Source organism: Lytechinus variegatus, chromosome 3, assembly GCF_018143015.1.
Source record: "Lytechinus variegatus isolate NC3 chromosome 3, Lvar_3.0, whole genome shotgun sequence".
NCBI lineage: Eukaryota > Metazoa > Echinodermata > Echinoidea > Temnopleuroida > Toxopneustidae > Lytechinus > Lytechinus variegatus.
Genome location: NC_054742.1, coordinates 46,990,237 through 47,009,270, shown reverse-complemented (window position 1 = coordinate 47,009,270; position 19,034 = coordinate 46,990,237). Strand labels below are relative to the sequence as shown.

Below are 19,034 nucleotides of genomic sequence, written 5' to 3'. Positions count from 1 at the left end.
AGAGTAGCTCAGTTGGTTAGACTGTCTGAGAGCGCATGTTTAACTTTAAGATCGTAGATCTCAACGTGCGTGATCGATCGAGGGTTTGAGTAGGCCTAGTCCCTCTCATGTCGAAATGCATCTAACCAAAAAATCTGATGCTACGGTATTACTATAGCATTGTGTGATACTAGCGTGCCTCACCACTGTATTGACAGTAGAGGCGCTGGTCAGAAAATTGGGATCGTCCCAGTTTATAGGGACTGTCTCAGTTTATAAGGATTTCTTCACACAAGAAATCTAGGAATGTTCATTCACCTGTCAAGTGCCGACACCAATCAAGTGTGCTAGTCAATGTAAACATATCAGGTTACATAACAAGATTATTGGAAGACGGTAAGTCATGAAAAATAGACGGTGAACTGGGGGGAAATTGAGGTCACTGAATCTATTTTTAGCACTCTCAATTTCCGTAATTGCTGTCTTTGTCCCGTAGGGGGAAGTGAAAAAAAACATCCCCATAAACAAGGACAGTCTCAATTTATCAAGACATGATTTGTCTTGGTTTATGAGGATATCCTTGTTTTCTGGGACAATCCCAATGTTTGGACCAGCGCCTCTACTGATTGAGTGCAGGTATGAATGCTGTTGGAAAACACACGGTTCATCGGAAAGGATGCAAATGTTGGTCTCCGGTATAGGAGAGTCACGACCTTGATCTAGGTTCATCTAGATCTATGCATGGTAAAACCAATAGACCTCTAGTACACTATTCTTCAAAGAGTACCGTAAGGGCACTAGTATTCAACCCGTTTGGAGAGTTTCCTCAAATATAGAATTTACCTGAATTTTAGACCCATCTTATTTCCAAGAGCAAATGCTGGTTATTCTTTTTCCGTTATTTTTTTCTTCAACCAGTCAACTGTGTGCCCGGGCGATTGAATTATACGGCAATGGTTTTTGGCACTAGTAGTCAATCCGTTGGCACTAGTATTCTATCTAGCGATGAAAGATGGCCCTGTCTCTCAATCTGCCCTTGTCCCTTCGGACTATGTACTAGACCATTTGAGACGAGACCAAACAGAATTAATCAAAGCCAGAGACTGACATAGATCTAATTTAGCAATCTAAACCCTTTTGAGATTTGCTATGTATCCTCACTAGGTTGAATACTTGTGCCATTCAGTGCAAAAGGCCATCGCCGCATAAATTTGATCCTCCGCGCATACAGTCGACAGATTGATAAAGAAAATACTGGCAACAGATTACCCTGGAAATAACAAAGGCATGAAATTAAGATAAATTCCCTATTTCTAGATATTTTTCGGGAATATGTCAAAATCTTTGAATTATGCCTGGTTGAATACTAGTGCCCATACGGTAGGGTGTTCACTAACCCAGGGAGTTCACTAACCCAGGGTGTTCACTAACCCATGGAGCTCCGGCCCCCTTTTCGCTGGCCGGAGCCCGGGAGTCCATCGTGCATTTAGACATAGACACAGGAGGGTAGATTGTGGTCTCAGTAACTTGGAAAAAATTGTGAAAACAGAAATTATGCACTTACCACGATTATATTGATGAAGGTCTATCATGTGGCAGTATCCTAGCCTAGTTCTAGATCTAAATCTAATATTTTATTTCAACATGCTTGTATTAATGAATTCACAGGACTCTGGAGTCCTTCAAAATGAAAATCACTTAAAAGGGCAAATAGTAGTATGGCCTGGGACTTTCGGGTTTTTTTCTTTTCGGGTACCCGTGGTAATTTTCGGGCGGGTACCCGGGTACCCGAAAATCATGTCGCTCGAAATATGACTGGTGGAAAAACCCCATAGGTGACGTCATCAAGCCAAAGCGATGCAAGCCAATTTATGAATGAAAATATAGTAAGCATGCGCATTGCAAGCCTCCCGTGCGCCACGCAGTATTCTATCGAAACAAGTCTGCAATACTCTATCACCTCGTACCAAAATCGACCTAGAATTCCACTTTTCTATATTTTATATGAATTATAAAAGGTATTCTCAGAGGATCTGTTTTCTCACCGATACCGCACAGGTAAGCAAATTTTATTACTTCTTGCTTTTCCGTCAAAATCTTACGAAGTATAGCGTCGATATTAGTCGTGTTCGTGAGTTTGTAGAATCTATCGCTACGTGAACAAAGTCAATTGATTTCCGGGTTTCAGAGCGTCAAATGCGCCAGCCAATCACGATCGTGTTACCATTTTCGGTTTATAATGAACTGAAAATGGTATCAAGAACGTGATTGGCTGGCGCCTCGTATGCTCCGAAACCCGGAAATCAATTGACTTTGTTCACGCAGCGATAGATTCACTCACAAACACGATGCAACATCGACGCTACTTCGTAAGATTTTGACGGAAAAACAAGAAGTAATAAAACTTGCTTACTTGCGTGGTATCGGTGAGAAAACAGATCCTCTGAGAATACCTTTCATAATTCATATGAAATAAAGGAAAGTGGGATTCTAGGTCGATTTTGGTACGAGGTGATAGAGTATTGCAGATTTGTTTTGACAGAATACTGCGTGGGGCTAAGGCTTGCAATGCGCATGCTTACAATATTTTCATTCATAAATTGGTTTGCGTCGCAGTGGCTGGATGACGTCACTGCGCTGCAAAAGAAACATGGCGACGATTGAACGATCTTAATCACATCATCATCACTTGAAAAACAAGTATATTTATGGATATTTCGAGGGTAATTGGTGAGATTCAAAATGAGACTTGTGTACTTTTGTGATGAGTTTACAATAATGTCTTACACTACGCAATACAAATCAAATGTACGTTATACTGGTGAGCAATTTTCGGGTATCGGGTATTGATTTTTCTACCCGGGTACCCGACGCTTACGGGCGGGACCCGGGTACCCGGGTTTTAGTCCCAGCCCTAAATAGTAGTATGGTAAGCAGGGTTTCTTCAATTACTTAATTGTAATTGAAGAAATGTTCAATTGCAATTTACTTCTTAATGAAATTACTTTTTTTCCAATTACAGTTAGGCCTACCATTTTGTCAATTACGATTTCAATTACTTTCTATAAAGTCATAAATGGTATACAGAATGGATTCTGTATGAACTAGCCGACAGTACTAGCACCACCTGTTTCAACATAATTCTAAGTTACAGAGAAAGTTGAGAAACTGACAAGATGCAGGTAATATATGTATGATGTAAAGAGCACAGATTTTGCCTATTACATGTAGAATCTCAACACTCTTGATGCTGAAGCACTTGACATGAAAAGCGTCAAGAAATTAGATCATAAATTAAGTAAGTTTATTGTAAAGTAAATTGAATGTGATTAAAAGTACCATAATTGATGTCAATTACTTTTAAAAAAGAAAAAAAATACTTTCCCTTTCAAAATTTCAATAACAAAATTACAATTACTCAAAAAATTTAATTAATTACATAATTGATCAATTACCTTGTAATTGAGCCCCCTGATGGTAAGGTCCCCTAAGAAAGCACAGTGCCCCTTGTCAGTTGTCTGCGCACTCCCACATCTGCGCAATTCTAGTAAACTAAAGAAGATGCACGATTACCACAAACTTTACATACATAGAAAGATGTTCTTTAAAAAATGTGACTCTAAATGGTGGAAAAATAATGAATTTCTGGCATTTTATGTGGCGACCTCAAAATGCAGCTGCCGCCATTCCCATCAAAGTCCCTGAATCATGTGTAAAGTGAATGGGTGCGCAGACATGGGCACCAATATTTTGTTAAATCTGAAAATGACTGGCAGAGGTTTTTCTTTCCAAAAATAATAATTCATTTCTTTCAAGTTTGTATGAGATTTTTTGCAGAGTACACTTATTCATTTAAGTATCCTACATGTAAATAAAGGGACATTATCAACTTAAAATGAAATGATGAAAATTCACATCATCATAAGTTAAATAATTCAGGTGTGCAGACATGGGGCCCCTCTTCATTTTTATATTACATGTACCTGTTTTTCAAGAAAGTTGGTGGGGCTAGCAAGCCTGCATATATGACAAGGCAAGGTCTAAAGTACTTCAATTTCAGGTCAATTTGCAGATACAGTATGCTGGAGAGTCAATCATCTAAACAATTCAGGGGGTCTCCATAGGCCATGTCTGAGCACTTAAAATTTTAACTTCAGATTAAACATGTTTTCCTTTTTAGTCCACAAAAATTCAGTTGATAGTGTTCCTTATATTTTTATTAGTGAGTGCAAAAAAAGAAAATTTGAGAGAAATATGGTTATATGAATTTCTTGGAAAAAAACCTTGGCCAATCATTTCAAGATTGAACAATAAATGATGCATGTTTGCGCACCCATTCACTGTACAGGGTACATACAATTCAGGGATTTTAATAAGAAAGGCTGCATTTCAAATTTCTACTATTTTGAATCAGATTTTTTAATGAATATCTGTCTCGTTGTATTGCAGTTGTAAAATTAGACCTGTCTCTCTGTCAGGGATATACACTGTATGTATGCTCCGCTGAGACTTTCCGCAGTATCCCCTCCGTCAGTAGACTAATGTCTGCCATATGGCTTGTAATGGTTGGGGTTTGTCTATGGAGAAAATGAGGAGCTAGTGCATCCCCCTTGATTAGTGCTTGATTTTTCCTTTTGATGGGTGAAAAAGGGTGCAAGAATGAAAACAAAATAATGAATATTTATTACTCATTCAGCTTACCACCTTTCCGAAATATATGCTGGGAAATACGATACCATATATATAATACCATACAGTACGATATTAAATTGGACAACACTGACATTGAAGTGGTTGCTACAACAAAATTTTTAGGTCTGATAGTGGACAATTTATCTTGGAAAACACACATTGATTTTATATGCCGTACAATTTCACACAATATTGGTGTTATAAATAAGGTCAAGTTTTTTCTTCCAACTTCCTCCCTAAAAATGCTTTATTCAACATTAATTTTACCCTATAAAATGCGGGATAATTGTCTGGGGAAATACACATATATCATATCTAGAACGAATATTACTTTTACAGAAAAAAGGCATTGCGCGTTATTTTTAGGATGTCCTGGAGATCCCACACAGACCAATTGTTTATTGACAATAAAATCTTAAAAGTATAAACATTATATCAATATAACTTGGGTAAATTTATGTATCAATTAAATAATAATATGCTACCATTAATCTTTGATTTTTCATTTAACAAAAACAAAACTATCCATAAATACCCTACGCGTCAATCCGACGAATTTCATTTTCCTTTACCCCTGACATTTCTTGCCAAATCTATTTCGAAGGCCCTCGACTTTGGTGCACTCTTAATAATACTATCAAAGATTCCCCAAGCCTTAATTCTTTTAAATTTAAGTTGAAAAAGTTTCTCCAAGATACTCGTTAGTTTATTTAACTCTTCATCACTCATACATTATATTTTTCATATATACTCAGCACTACGAACTGTGAAATATGATATTTTTCGTTTTCCTATGTTGATCCGTAATATTAGCTGTGCCTGTGAGTGTTGGGTCAAGAATCTGGAGACCATTGATTTTGCTTTTTTCTCTCACTTTCTATTTCTTTCTTTTTTTTCTTTTAAATTTATTCATTCAGATAGATTTAAGTTCAAATTTCTACCATGTTGTGCTCTGTTTACATTGTTCATAGGAATATGTTATAGGAGGCTGCATCCTACAAGCTTCGCTTTTTAGCAGCTTCCTCCGTTTCCAACCTGTTATCTTGATTATTATACATAATAAGTTTCTTTGTTTTATTGATTATAATTATATCAAGATGTATGTAACAAAACTATTGTAAATGTAAATGATTGTTGGAAATGGAAAATAAATGAAATGAAAATACTGAATTTTTATGACAAGCTTACATGGTCAGGTTCTTTCTTTGAAGTTTGATCGTTTTTCGTCATGTTCGTAATACAGATTGAGTGTACGAACGCTCCAGCAATGTTAATGTTACCATTTTCAGTTTGTGAACTTAAAATGGGGAACCTCACTGTACATCCAAAATTTATTGATATTGCATTCTATACAGGTCTAACGTTTGTAAAGTTCATCTTCTCAATGAATTCAAGCAGTTGATCTTGAACTTTTTCAATATTTGGTCATGTCATGTAGTAAAAGTAGATCTGTGCAAGTTAAAACCTTAAAGGTCTAAATAAAAATGTTACAAAGTTAAAAGAATACAAGAATATTGTCATTTTTTCTAAAGACAGAAAAAGTTGAAATTCATGTTTGCTGACTTACCAGTAATAAAGTTTTCAACTGGGCAGTCACATATTCATCATTGTATCTACAGAAAAAAAAATTGATGATAAACTATTATGATGCCCCTGAAAGTGTACATAAGACATGTAGATCTAGCTTGAATGTACATGTACTGTAGGTCTAATTTTCCATTTATAATTAATTGAATATCTATAAAAAGAAGTGTAAAACAAGTTGCATGCATTTTCAGTGCTTTAATACTGGTACTGGTAATTGGTATTTTGCTTTTTTTTTGAGGTATGGGCTTGTTTCACTTCAGATCATATACATACATGTATAGGCCTATATACTAACAGCTTCAGCAGCAATGGCCAAATAATGGGCAATAAAAGAAATCACAGAAATATAGTCAACATATCTATGGGTTTCTGTCTGATGTTAATATTATTTTGAAATAATGATTGTTTTTTAGTATTCTGGGAAACAAGAAATAATGAAACATTTCTAGTTTCCTACATACATGTACAGGGGTGATATTCCTCCAATTTAAATCCAATTTCCAATTTTTTTTTCCCAGCAAGGCATACAAATTTTTCCTTCATTTTTGCCCAATTTTGAAAATCCAAGCTTTTTTCCGATTTTTTTTCTGATTTGGTATTTTTAGTGCTACCATACATACAGTATTGCACCGTGTAGCTCTAATAATTGGTAAGTTCACATTGTGTAGTGTTCTTGTTTACATGTACAATACATGTGGTTAAAACTCCAGGTATGCACAACAATTGCACCATTTAAAGTCCCAAAATGCAAAAAGTCCCTACCATGGGAGATAAACTCCTTCCACACCCCCCCATCGCTTCGCTCCCTTGGGCTTGGTTGCTATGCTCCCTCGCTTAAGTAAGTATGTCTATTTTTTGTTTCAAGAGTGAATATCACCCCTATACATGTACATATCTATCGCATTTGTTAACATGTTCTCTATCAACATGACATTGGAGAATTTGGGCCAGTGAGTAGGGTAATTTGCTATTTTTAAAGCATATTTTATGAAACAGACTTGGTATTATGCAGTTTATTGCCTGTCCATTTCCGATATTGTCTTTCTGGACCTAATCTATAAAATAACAAAGTTATATGCCATACCTGCATCTCTCTTATTTTACATCTGATTTCAATGGATTTTCTAAAATAATTTTACTTTTCTTTATTTATTAATTTTTTTTCATGGACACGACCTACATGTACATGTATAATGATTAGTAGCCCCATGCACTAATATTTAGTGATGTAAATGTAGGTACATGTACATCACCAATAAGGGTACACATTACTGTACTGTATGCCTACATGTAGTACATGTAGGCCTACTAGAGATTACTTTCAAATGTTGGTTGTTTTATTAGTCTTTTGAACTATTTACTTTATTTTTTTATGATTTCTGTTGCACTTTGATCATAAGATATCAGAAATTTGTATACTCTGTATAAAAAAAATGTAAAAGAAGAGGGTAAATTTGATTTTTTAAAATAAGAAATCGAGTATTACATGTAGTGTATGACATTAAGAATTTCATTGATATTATATAGGAAAGTAGTGCATTTGAACTCCCCTTGGAATCATTTTGTACATCCTTGTGATTTCAGGTCTTCACTAAACATATGTACAGAATATGCATATTCAGCTCCCATACTTTAATATTCATTCCATAGCCTATGTATAATTAATGTAATTTCTCACAGCTATTTATTTTGGATTTCCCTTTGAATTTGGGGATTTCCCTAAATTTGCATTGATTACGTGCACATACAATGTACCGGTACATGTAGGCTAACAGTTGATTTTGTTTAATGATTTGTCATGATTGGGATCATCCTGAAGGGTCTTACTTACAGTATGTACATGTAGCAGAGTGAGACTACATGTATAAGGCGCCGCTTTTCCGACGGAGGCGCTAACATCAAATCTTAACCGAAGGTTAAGTTTTTTAAAATGATACATGTAGCTTAACTTCAAAAGTGTGTGGACCTAGTTCATGAAACTTGGACATAAGGTTAATCAAGTATTACTGAACATCTTAAATGAGTTTCAGGTCGCATGACAAAGGTCAAAGGCCATTTAGAGTCAATGAACTTAGACCATGTTGGGGGAATCTTCTGAAATGAATTTTTTAACGAAAATATTATTTGTACAGTATTACCAGTAATCATGAGAGCAAAGTTGGCTCAGTCGGTAAAGTGTTTGTCCGTCGAACCTACGTAAGATCGTGGGTTTGAGTCCACCCCGGACGGATGACTGAAGCCAGTGCATTGTGTGCAAACATCTCTCCCCAGTTTCATACATGCAGGCTATGTTACAGTGCAAAACACTCCATCCCTCGGACAGGACGTTAAATGGAGGCCCTGTGTAGAGGAGTGTCACCACCTTTGCACGTTAAGAACCCACTGTATTATTCGAATAACAGTACATGTAGGGGGAAACCCCGGTGAAGTGGTCCACCTGCATTCCCCCAACCAGTTACATGTACAATGTATATTGGGAGGAGAGACCTGCGGGTCACAGTTCTGTGTGCGCGCCCTTATAGGCGACCCAGATTGGCTGGCTCCTCCAAAAATGCGCCTTTGAATGTCTTTGACAGATATATGGCGCTATACAAATATATAAATGCCGTGCATCATCATCATCAATTCATCATCAATTTACCACTTGTTTAATATAATAAATTGGTGCAGAAATATTCTAACATTGCCATTATTGCTTCACCTTTCTTTCTTAATCTCATTTTGTACTGTATCTTCTGCTTTTCTAAACTTCTTAAATGTACATGCTCACTTATTGGTACATGTGTTTGGAATTTAAACATGTTTATGCTAAATCAATGTGCTTAATATGCTGATATTATAAAGAAATCCTCTTTTTCATTGTGATTTATTCTCTATTTCCTCTGCTCGTATATTATCAATAATAGATATTGTCTCATCGGCCTCTATCCAAGCCCTTTCCACCGCCCTCTCGCATCACACCTACTCTGCCATTACCATGCTGCTCTACTAAATATTTAAGCTCTCTCTACTGGTCCACTAACCATATACTGGAGCTGATAATATTATGTCAGGTGAGATTGTGTTGTGTGTACAAAACTTTGTGTCCTTTCAATTCAAGTTCAGATTATTTTCATATTCCACATCAAATTTGACTGTAAAAGTTGCAATAAATGCTGAGAAATAAGAGGATGAATGAAAATCACAAACTTGAAGAGCTAATGGAAATTATACAAGATGAAGTATTTATTAGTGTACATGTATTTTTGTATACATGTATACAATATAATGCACCACAGATTACCCCAGGGTATCATAGTACCCTTGGTACCACGTTCAATTCTCATTGAGACATCGCTTCGCTTTAGTTTGGCTTCACTGTAATTTTGATGTGGACTGAACTGAACTTAGCGGCCCAAATCATGCAAACATGCAGGAGACTAACGGGTGAGCTGCCACAGGCAGAGCTTACGGTCGCTAACTTCAGTCCAACTAAATCAAACAAAGTACAGAATATTCACCTCTCTAGACTCTGAAAATTGATTTATGATGCTGCACACCATGAAAGTCTACATGTGAGACTATGGTATTTACTGAGTGTATATAAAACAATCTTTCAGAGTCAAGAAAGAGGTGAAAATTTCTTCTTTTAGTAGTTTCCAACTAGAACAATCTCAAGCAAAATAGATGGCCATTCAAGAATAGAAAGATGTAAAATGTGAAATATTAGCAACTATTCGGGAAGTTTTTCCCCTAGGCCCTAAACGGTTGTCAAAATATTTAAACATTAATGCTTCTAACGGTCTTTTGAATGACGTTTTGATTTAGCCCTACATGTAATTTAAACATACTTCTTATTCAAATCGCTGTAGTGATTCCCTACATGTATTTGACCTTGCCCTACATTAAGGTGTATTACCATGAAAACAAAAAATTACAAATACATGTTGGACATAATCATAAACTGTTGAATAGCAGGGAAAAAATTCCATGGGAGATAATAATAAGATTGCAGCTTTCTGACTTTCTGTTCACTTATTATTCCACTTCACAAGTACATGTACATGTAGATCATTATCATATAGACCTACATAATTCAATGCTGAAAATTGAACAGAAACACTGCAAAAATCATAAAAATTGGATGAAAAATAAAGCTTAATTGACATTTCAAAATTTTGCATCTTTCAGTTAATCCTTTGAGATATGATTTACAAAGTATATAATACCCGGTGGGTGTTTCATAAAGCTGTTCATAAAGTTACGAACGACTTTACGCATGACTGGAACATGTTCTTAGGTTATAACTCAATTAAATAGGGATAACACATAGCATAAGAGAGGATCACCAGTCGTGCGTAAAGTCATTCGTATCTTATGAACAGCTTTATGAAACACCCACCAGGTATGTAAGGTGAATTTTTTTGGTGGATTTTTTTTTTTTACAAGGGAAACCTGTTTTACACAAATGTATGAAAATACATGTACAGTCCGACCTCTCTTATCTGGCCTCCCCTTATCCGGATCTCTCTATTATCCGGACGCACACTTGCCGAGATTTTTTTTTTATCCAATCTAGTACGTGAGGAAATGAAATTTCAATCTAAACTCAATCCTATACGTTAACTCACTTTTATATATTACATATATTTCCCAATATAGTCAACCTACAACAGAATTATTTTTCATGAAAATATCTCACCCAAATTACCAAAAGAACTTAGGCATGATAATTTCCAGTAAATCAGGGTGCAGCGCAAACATTTCATCACGTTTTTCTTTTTGTTTCGCGGGAAAAACAACACATGTGTTGCTAGCTAATGTTAGGCCTCAATACGGACAGCGCCATCTATCATGTTTGAGCCTACAGTCAGTGTAACAATGGTTGACATTGCGAAGCTGTGATACCCGCCGCGATGATCTAATTGTAAAACTTGGTTTCATTGCGTCATTCTCTTTCTTTCGAGGTATGCTCGATTTATACCTCAGTCAGTTTAGCAGGTAAATTATCCAAGATTTTTGGCCATCGATAGATTTAATTTCCGTAAAAACACTGCCTATAATTTGCACTGACAATGCAGTGAATTCTGTCTGTATGCCCTCTACAATAGTGTAGCTACAATGTACCACCGTTGACCTGGGGAGGCAGCCGGCAGCGCAGCTGCATGTATTTAATATTGGGTCTCCCAGATCCGGATAAATCCATTATCCGATTGGTGCTGGTCCCAACGTGTCTGGATAAGAGAGGTCGGACTGTACCTGTTTTAAATAATTTCATATATTTGATAAAAATGAGAAAAGGGAAAATGGGGACATGATACATATATGATCAGCAAACCCAATGCATATTCCTGAACAACTGACTTTTCATTAAATATTTCTAACTTAATTCAATAACTACATTTTCTTTAATCAGATTTTGATTTTGATAAAGATTTCAGTGTTTTGCTCATTGAATTTCTTATATAAAGGCAATATTGTCACCCAGGAGTAAATGTGCCACTTCAGGTACATGTACCAAATTGTAAGCATTAATCCTAACTGTAATACCAAGTTTGTATTAAAATGATTGTTATTTTTAATTCAACATGAACTGATGAACCTACATGTACATGTAAATGTACATTACATCTCAGTTTCCCATTTTCTAATCAATTCCAACTCCTTGTTCTTCGATGATATAACATTGTAAATAGTGAAAACCTTAGAAAAAATGCAGTGTCCATCTGTTAATGCATCGAAAACAGTTTGATGAGCTGATTTTTTTTTACTTCTAATATGTACATAAACACAGTTTTGTTTTGCTGCAATTTTCAATGACACAATGTACATGTACATGATGTATGTACATGTATGCTAGGTAAGATCCATGTATTTTGAACAAGTACAATATAATATAGATTTGCAATAATGACCAAATGCCTTTTGTACATGTATGAGTGGAAGAATATGCACAGTATACTAAAGGCCCTACTACTGATGTAGAAGTACATGTACATGCACAGTACATATATGAAATATACAGAAGAATCAGTGAAATTTGTTCAGAATCTAATTTACACCAAAGTATCCTTGATTTGTATTTAATTTTTGTTAACAAGACATTGCTTTATGTATTGTCATGTTATCAAACTTGTCATAAAAATGTCAAATTTAGTGTCTTCTTAAATGAGAATTTACTCTGTGTACATGTATGTTATACTGTAGGTCTACATGTACATGTACTTTAATGTGCATGTACACCTGTACTGAAGTTCATTTCCCTTAAAAAAAAGTATATCAGCAATTTTTAATTACCATTTTTTTTCCTATTTTGGGTATTTTTACAAATGTGTGTACATGTACTGTTAGCTAGAAAATCACTGTGCATCAAACCAAAGCAAGGAAGCCCTAAAAATAAAATGTTTTAATATCCATATTTGAAAATATAAAATAAAAAAATTGAGAGCAAACGACAGAAGAAACAAAATAAAGAGAAATGCTTTATGAATCATTTCAGAGGTGTGATGGATAAATTTGTCTCTGTTTTCATATTGTACAGCTGGTGACTACTGGTCTATCTGGCAATTTTTTTCTTGTGCTTTACATGTAGTTTTAATTTGTTCAGATAAAAAAACTTGTATGATAATGATAATTCAATGATTATTTTATTAGATGTATACACTACACTATACATGAAAATAATACTATAGTCCACAAGCATGAAAATTCTGAAATATGAATTTAAAAAAGGAAAAATTAGTTTAGAAAATATCCGTACTTTGACTGGGTAATTAGCTCTTATCATGAGCAAATGAAACAAACCTTGGAAGTGATTTTCCCCCTAAATACAGCTTTGAAGTCCTATTGCCCTTAATGAAAGCACACATATTGTACAATGTACAGTACTTTTCTTTCAGTAAATGTATGGAACACCATGAAATCCATCATCATAAATAATGTAACCTCTCTTGGCATGGATTTTTATACACGATCAGCTTTATTTTGTTCTCACTTTGTATTATATATTTCAAAGAAAAATGACAATAATGAAAACCACTTTTCTCCCCATACAGGACGCAGGAAAAGACTCGGCCAAAAGCCAGAACCAGAGGTGAGTTGAATTCTATGACAACATTTCATGATAAATTCCCCGAAACCTCTCAATGTTTTCATTCATTTTTTATGCTGTTTAGCAAGAACGTTAATATTATATAGATACATTACCTTTGTTATAAAAGATCAATAGTGGTCTGATGTACTGAAACCAGGCTCCACTTGTGTGTGTGGGGGGGGATAAAATTAAAAGAATGTTTGAAATGTAGTTTTGGCATTGGGTTGAAATGTGGAAGAAGTTGGAGAACTTGTCTCAAAGTGACAAATAAAAGTTAAAATGCTTTAACCAGTGCTGCACTTTAAAATTTTGGTGGTGACCAGCATATGAATACCGGGGGAATTGTTAACACAAAAAATGTTTACAAATTTTGTTAAACATATAATCTATATATCAAGAAGTGACAAAAAATACCTCAAAATTTACTAAACATTCCCTAAATTCATATTACCAATATACAGCTTTGAATTTTTTTTAGAAAATGAAGCGCGAAACTACATTTTATCACATTTTAATTTCCAAAAAGACAGAATATTGCCTTTTCAAGTCTACTTATATCTACATGTACAGTACATCTACATGTACAAAATGCACCAATTTGAGCATGAGGGGACAAAGGCACATGGTTTTGATGGCTTTATCGACATACTACATCCTTCCAAGAAAATAGAAGTTATAGCAGCACTTGAAATTAAAGGACAAGTCCACCCCAACAAAAACTTGATTTGAATAAAAAGAGAAAAATTCAACAAGCATAACACTGTAAATTTCATCAAAATCGGATGTAAAATAAGAAAGTTTTGGCATTTTAAAGTTTAACTTATTTTCAACAAAATAGTTATATGAACGAGCCAGTTACATCCAAATGAGAGTTGATGACATCACTCACTCACTATTTCTTTTGTATTTTATTATATGAAATGTGAACTATTTTTATTTTCTCGTCATTGTCATGTGAAATGAAGTTTCATTCCTCCCTGAACACGTGGAATTCCATTATTTTAACATTTTGTGCTTCAGGCAAGAAGGTCCTAATCGTCAAATTGTACAATTCAAACAAAAATCTCAACCAAGGTTAAGTTTTTTAAATGTCATAAACTTCTCTAAAAGTAAATGGATCTTGTTCATGAAACTTAATCATAAGAGTAATCAAGCATCAGTGAACATCCTGCATAAGTTTCAGGTCGCATGACCAAGGTCAATAAACTTGTAATTTAAGATGGAATATAACAATAAAAATCAAATTTTTTATCTGTGTAAATAAAACTCGATCTGAGATAGTCAACGATTCAGAAAGCTGTATTTGCAGAAATAAGATTTCATTTTAATTGTTTACCCTGTCTAAAATTAAGAATCTACTTTAAAGCATTGAGTTGTGATTTTGGGAATATTTTGGCAGTTTAAGGGGTTTTTTAAAAATGATTTCTGTTTCTGTTTATGGTAACTCCCGTAGAAACTCTGCAAGACAGCAATTTTGCTGGTAAATGCCAAGCTGGTATATAACCAATTACCTAGGAAACATTTTATGCTTGGTTGATCAGTCATAGTGGCTGACTTTATAGACAACAGATATTACTCTTGGGCCTTTTCATTAAAGTGGAGACAATGGCAGAGTGGGGATTCGAACTCACAACCTTGCGATTATGAGTCCAATGCTCTACAGTAACCACTTGACCACACAACCCACTTGCTTTCAAATTTTGCTTTTCTTAATCTTATGCACAAAGGTCAAACTTAAGCGCCAATTTATTTATGTTTAACATTTAGTTTTAAAAAAACCCATAGGCCCGTATTCTGAAGTCGGGTTTAACTTAAACTGAGGTTGAAAGTTGTGGTTTAAGTATGGATAGCCAATTGTTACATAAATCACTAATGGTTGGAAATATCATATTTCAGCCCATTTGGCTCTCAAATCATTCATAATAGTCTAGGAAGTATAAATAAATGATTTTCTTCACCGTTGATGAATCAGGAAAGAGCACAGTAAACATAAGAAACATACAACTTCATAAAAATTTTGACACTTATGGCTTCCCATAATTTCTGCACAGAGTAAGACCATGGTTTAAGTTAAACCGGACTTCAGAATATGGGCCATAATGTCTCAGATCTATACTTATTTTGTCAATGAGAAAGAATAGGTCCATTATGTACATCAAAGGAACATGTAAAGTAGGGCAAGAACAAGTCTTCTGTTCAAGTGAAAAAAAGTGAATGTGTACTTGAACATATGAATCAACCATAATGTTTCAAGAGCACTCTGCTGAGTGGATATGAGCATTTACTTTTTTGTGACATTATTAGATTTGATTGAATATGTTACTCTTACAACATTTATGTGTATAGAAGTAAGTAGGTTTCTAATTGGTTTACATGAACAAAGATTTTTGATGTTTTGATTGAATACTGTAGGTCTCGATGGATGTTGAAAACATTCCGCAGAGGAGAGGGCGAGGTAGGCCAAAACGTGAAACATTCAATGTCAATGAAAGGAGAAGAGGCCTCAGGTATGTGAAGGAACTCATACTGTACCTGGGTGGAAATAAGCAATGTCCCACTTTTCAATATGTATACATGTACATTGTACATGTACATGTAAACCCTCCATGAACAACAGTTTGGCTGCTCAAATCTCCAGAAGTGCCTGCATATGTTATAAGCTAGACATTGTGCAGCAATCGACCTCAATATAAATCTTAACCTAAAGGAAAAGGGTACTTCATGGGAAAAATTTCTAATTTACATGGATTAAAATGAAAGAAGTAAAATAACAGAAAATTTCACAAAAATCAGCCAAATATTTCTTCATGCCATTATATGTATGTTAGTGAAGCAATGTTATGCATTTTTATATTGAATATTCAGTTAGTAAGTAGGTGTCATCTTTCTGTTTTTTCATTGGTATTGTATAACATGAAGTTACTGTTATTCAAATTTTTTTGTTCAAAGATTGTGAAAATAGAATGGATTACTAATTCATTGCATAGATTTCCATTGTCCTATTAACTTATTTGTTACAAGCAAAATATTTTTAGACATGTATGTGAAAAAATGAATAGTGAAAGATGTACAAAATGAGAAAGGGAAAGCAGGGATCAGATCACCCACTGTAAGCTCAAAACATTGTGCATACAACATTTTTTTCCAAAATAATGCTAGCTTTAAAAAATATATATTCCTTATACTTATTTGATGTAAAAAAAAATCAGTGTTTAAAGAAAAAGGTGATTTTTACTCTTATCAAGTGATACTTCGTTCCACCCTGGAGAACCCTTGTGAAGTTTAAAATTATTTTCAGCATAAGTATTGAAAAAAACACTTTATTTCATGATGCTTTGCCATATTAAAATACCTACTAATTATCACTAAGCACACAGGCCTAAATTCATGTAGAAAAAGGTCAAGGGTAAGAAGTTCATATCAGATTAAATTCTTTTAAACAGGAATCAGAATAATTTTTTTGGTATTGCATAGCAATTTGCTCCACATTCTGTTATAGCTGCAACATAAAGGAATTTAAAAACATTTTTAGAACATAGTTGAAAGGTTTTATCTAACAACCAGAAATGCTAATCCAATATCAGAAGTAAAATTATTCCATGTGAATAAAGGTTTGTCTCAAGTATAAACCATTTGACTGCCAACTTCTTTTCCCCTGTCCATTGCCTAATGGGCTTCTAGAGACAGATGGCTAATTGGTATAATGCTTTGACTTTGAAACTTTGTTCTGTATAATTAAATTGCAGAATGGAAGATGGAGGTGAGGAGGAGCCCACGGATCTTGCAATAACTATGGATACAACTCTCAGTAACTTGGAGGTCATAGACCCTTCTAACAAACTAACCTTGGACAATGAATCACTGGAGGATGACCCAGAGGACGATGACCCCGGTGACATGTCCCATATGATAGACAATTCAGAGCAATTAGTGGAAAGAACTTGTAGCGACCAGTCACTGGTCAAGTCTTTGGATTCTTACAGTGCTGCAACGGACAGTGGTGTAACATCTCCTGAGCTGAGCCACAGAGGGGTCAGTCCGGGGCATATGGGAGGTTATGGGATTGGTATAATGGATGAAACCCAGTATGAGGATGATGCAATGGATTGTAATAATGGGTAAGTACAAAATTGTTAAAACAAACTTTACACACCATGTCCCAACCATTTCCACTGGTACTCGAATTGATTTTTTTAGTACCAGTGCACCAAATTAACTGAAATATACTGTGACAAACTGTCTTTTATTTATATATTTTTATCTGTTTGTCTGATATCTATTTAATAATATTGTTTTGCTCATTGCTGTATTTTGTTTTGATTGATTCCTTCCAGTAGCACTGATCCAATCTGTTCCCTCTGCTGCTGTGGTGAGCGTAGCTTGCTAGGGCAGGGTGACCTACTGCGGTTTGAACCCACCCCAGGATTCAACCCTTTTAGGAAACCCTTACCCAGGTCAAGACGGACTTATGAGGAAGATGCTCCTTATAATCCCCATGAGAGGAGCCAGAAGCATCTTACGTGGAGACGAGCTCGGGGACCCCCAAAGACTCATAAACATGGACAGGGGTAAGATGTTTCTTTTATTCAGATAAATTGCCAGCATTAGATCACATGTTGTTACTGTGTGTTTTGCATGGTTTTTTGATCTCCATCCAATTTTTTTGTGCATTTCTGCTATGCAGAAATGATGGGTTAATTGACTTAATTCACATAGACTGGCACATCTCTGTTTCATATAGGTTTTCAACACTACCAAGTTAGGAAGTCACAAGAAATTCTTGGTTTCACTAATTTTCTTGATAACTGTTCGTTGATGACCATTCATAAGTGTTTTCAACTTAATCAACTGTCATGAAATTGCCATCTCGATAACAAGCACAGTGAAATTTCTGTACTGACATTTTTTAACAGTCAAACTAATTCAGTATTTTCATGGAAGTTACCATGAATGGCAAAGTTAACAATTAAACAGGACCCTGTGCCTACCCTCTCCCATAATTTGACTATTACAATTGTCAATATTCAAAAAGTAGGGGAATGATGTTTGCTTGTATGTTTATGACACCAAAGACTTTCTGTATTTTATTTATTCCAGGGATAGAAGTAAATCACCTCGTAGGAGTAATCCAGATGCAATGAAGGACCCTGCGTTAGAGGGTGTGGATGAATTGAGTCATGTAGGCCATGCTGAAGAACCCGATCTCCATACTCTCTTTGAATCAACAGGTGAGGAATGAAACAGTTTTGGAGAGTTCTTCCAATTTTTAACATGTGGGCAAATGTTTTAGATCATGCAGAAGCAATTGCAAAGTGTACTTTTCCTTGCTTGGTCTTATTTCCTAGGATTAAATAGAACAAGTTTTTCAATAATATTAATGTATATGACCTTAATTGTATGATTTCTCTCTTTATCATATGATATTTCCCTCAAAGGTCACACAACAGCACATCATTGCTGTGCTGCCTGGTCAGATGGTGTTTGCCAAAATGAGAACTTTCAACTCCTCAACGTAGATAAGGCTGTATTCTCAGGTATCACTCAGGTATGTATTCATTCCAATTCAGGTCTTCATTGTGTATCTTAAGTTTATTTTACATTGGTAATATATCAGTAAATAGAAGTGTTTTCTGTTTAAACAAGTCTTGTTGTGATCTGAATTAATTAAACTCATTGGCCCGTATCCTGAATTCAGATTTAACTC

The 19,034-nt window shown here is 35.0% G+C and overlaps 1 protein-coding gene across 9 annotated transcripts in view; it reads left to right on the top strand.

Moving 5' to 3' along the window:
* Nucleotides 1-19,034, top strand: part of LOC121411188 (histone-lysine N-methyltransferase 2C-like) — a 74,490-nt gene that overhangs the window by 654 nt on the left and 54,802 nt on the right. For 7 of the 9 annotated variants that reach the window (XM_041603754.1, XM_041603757.1, XM_041603756.1 and 4 more), the window contains exons 2-8: nucleotides 9,165-9,311; nucleotides 13,293-13,330; nucleotides 15,743-15,837; nucleotides 17,077-17,448; nucleotides 17,665-17,898; nucleotides 18,428-18,558; nucleotides 18,766-18,875. In XM_041603754.1, the coding sequence (XP_041459688.1) occupies nucleotides 9,305-9,311; nucleotides 13,293-13,330; nucleotides 15,743-15,837; nucleotides 17,077-17,448; nucleotides 17,665-17,898; nucleotides 18,428-18,558; nucleotides 18,766-18,875 (987 nt within the window). In that variant the 5' untranslated portion in view covers nucleotides 9,165-9,304. The remainder of the gene's footprint in view (nucleotides 1-9,164; nucleotides 9,312-13,292; nucleotides 13,331-15,742; nucleotides 15,838-17,076; nucleotides 17,449-17,664; nucleotides 17,899-18,427; nucleotides 18,559-18,765; nucleotides 18,876-19,034) is intronic. The other 2 variants (XM_041603755.1, XM_041603758.1) reach the window with 2 other exon arrangements.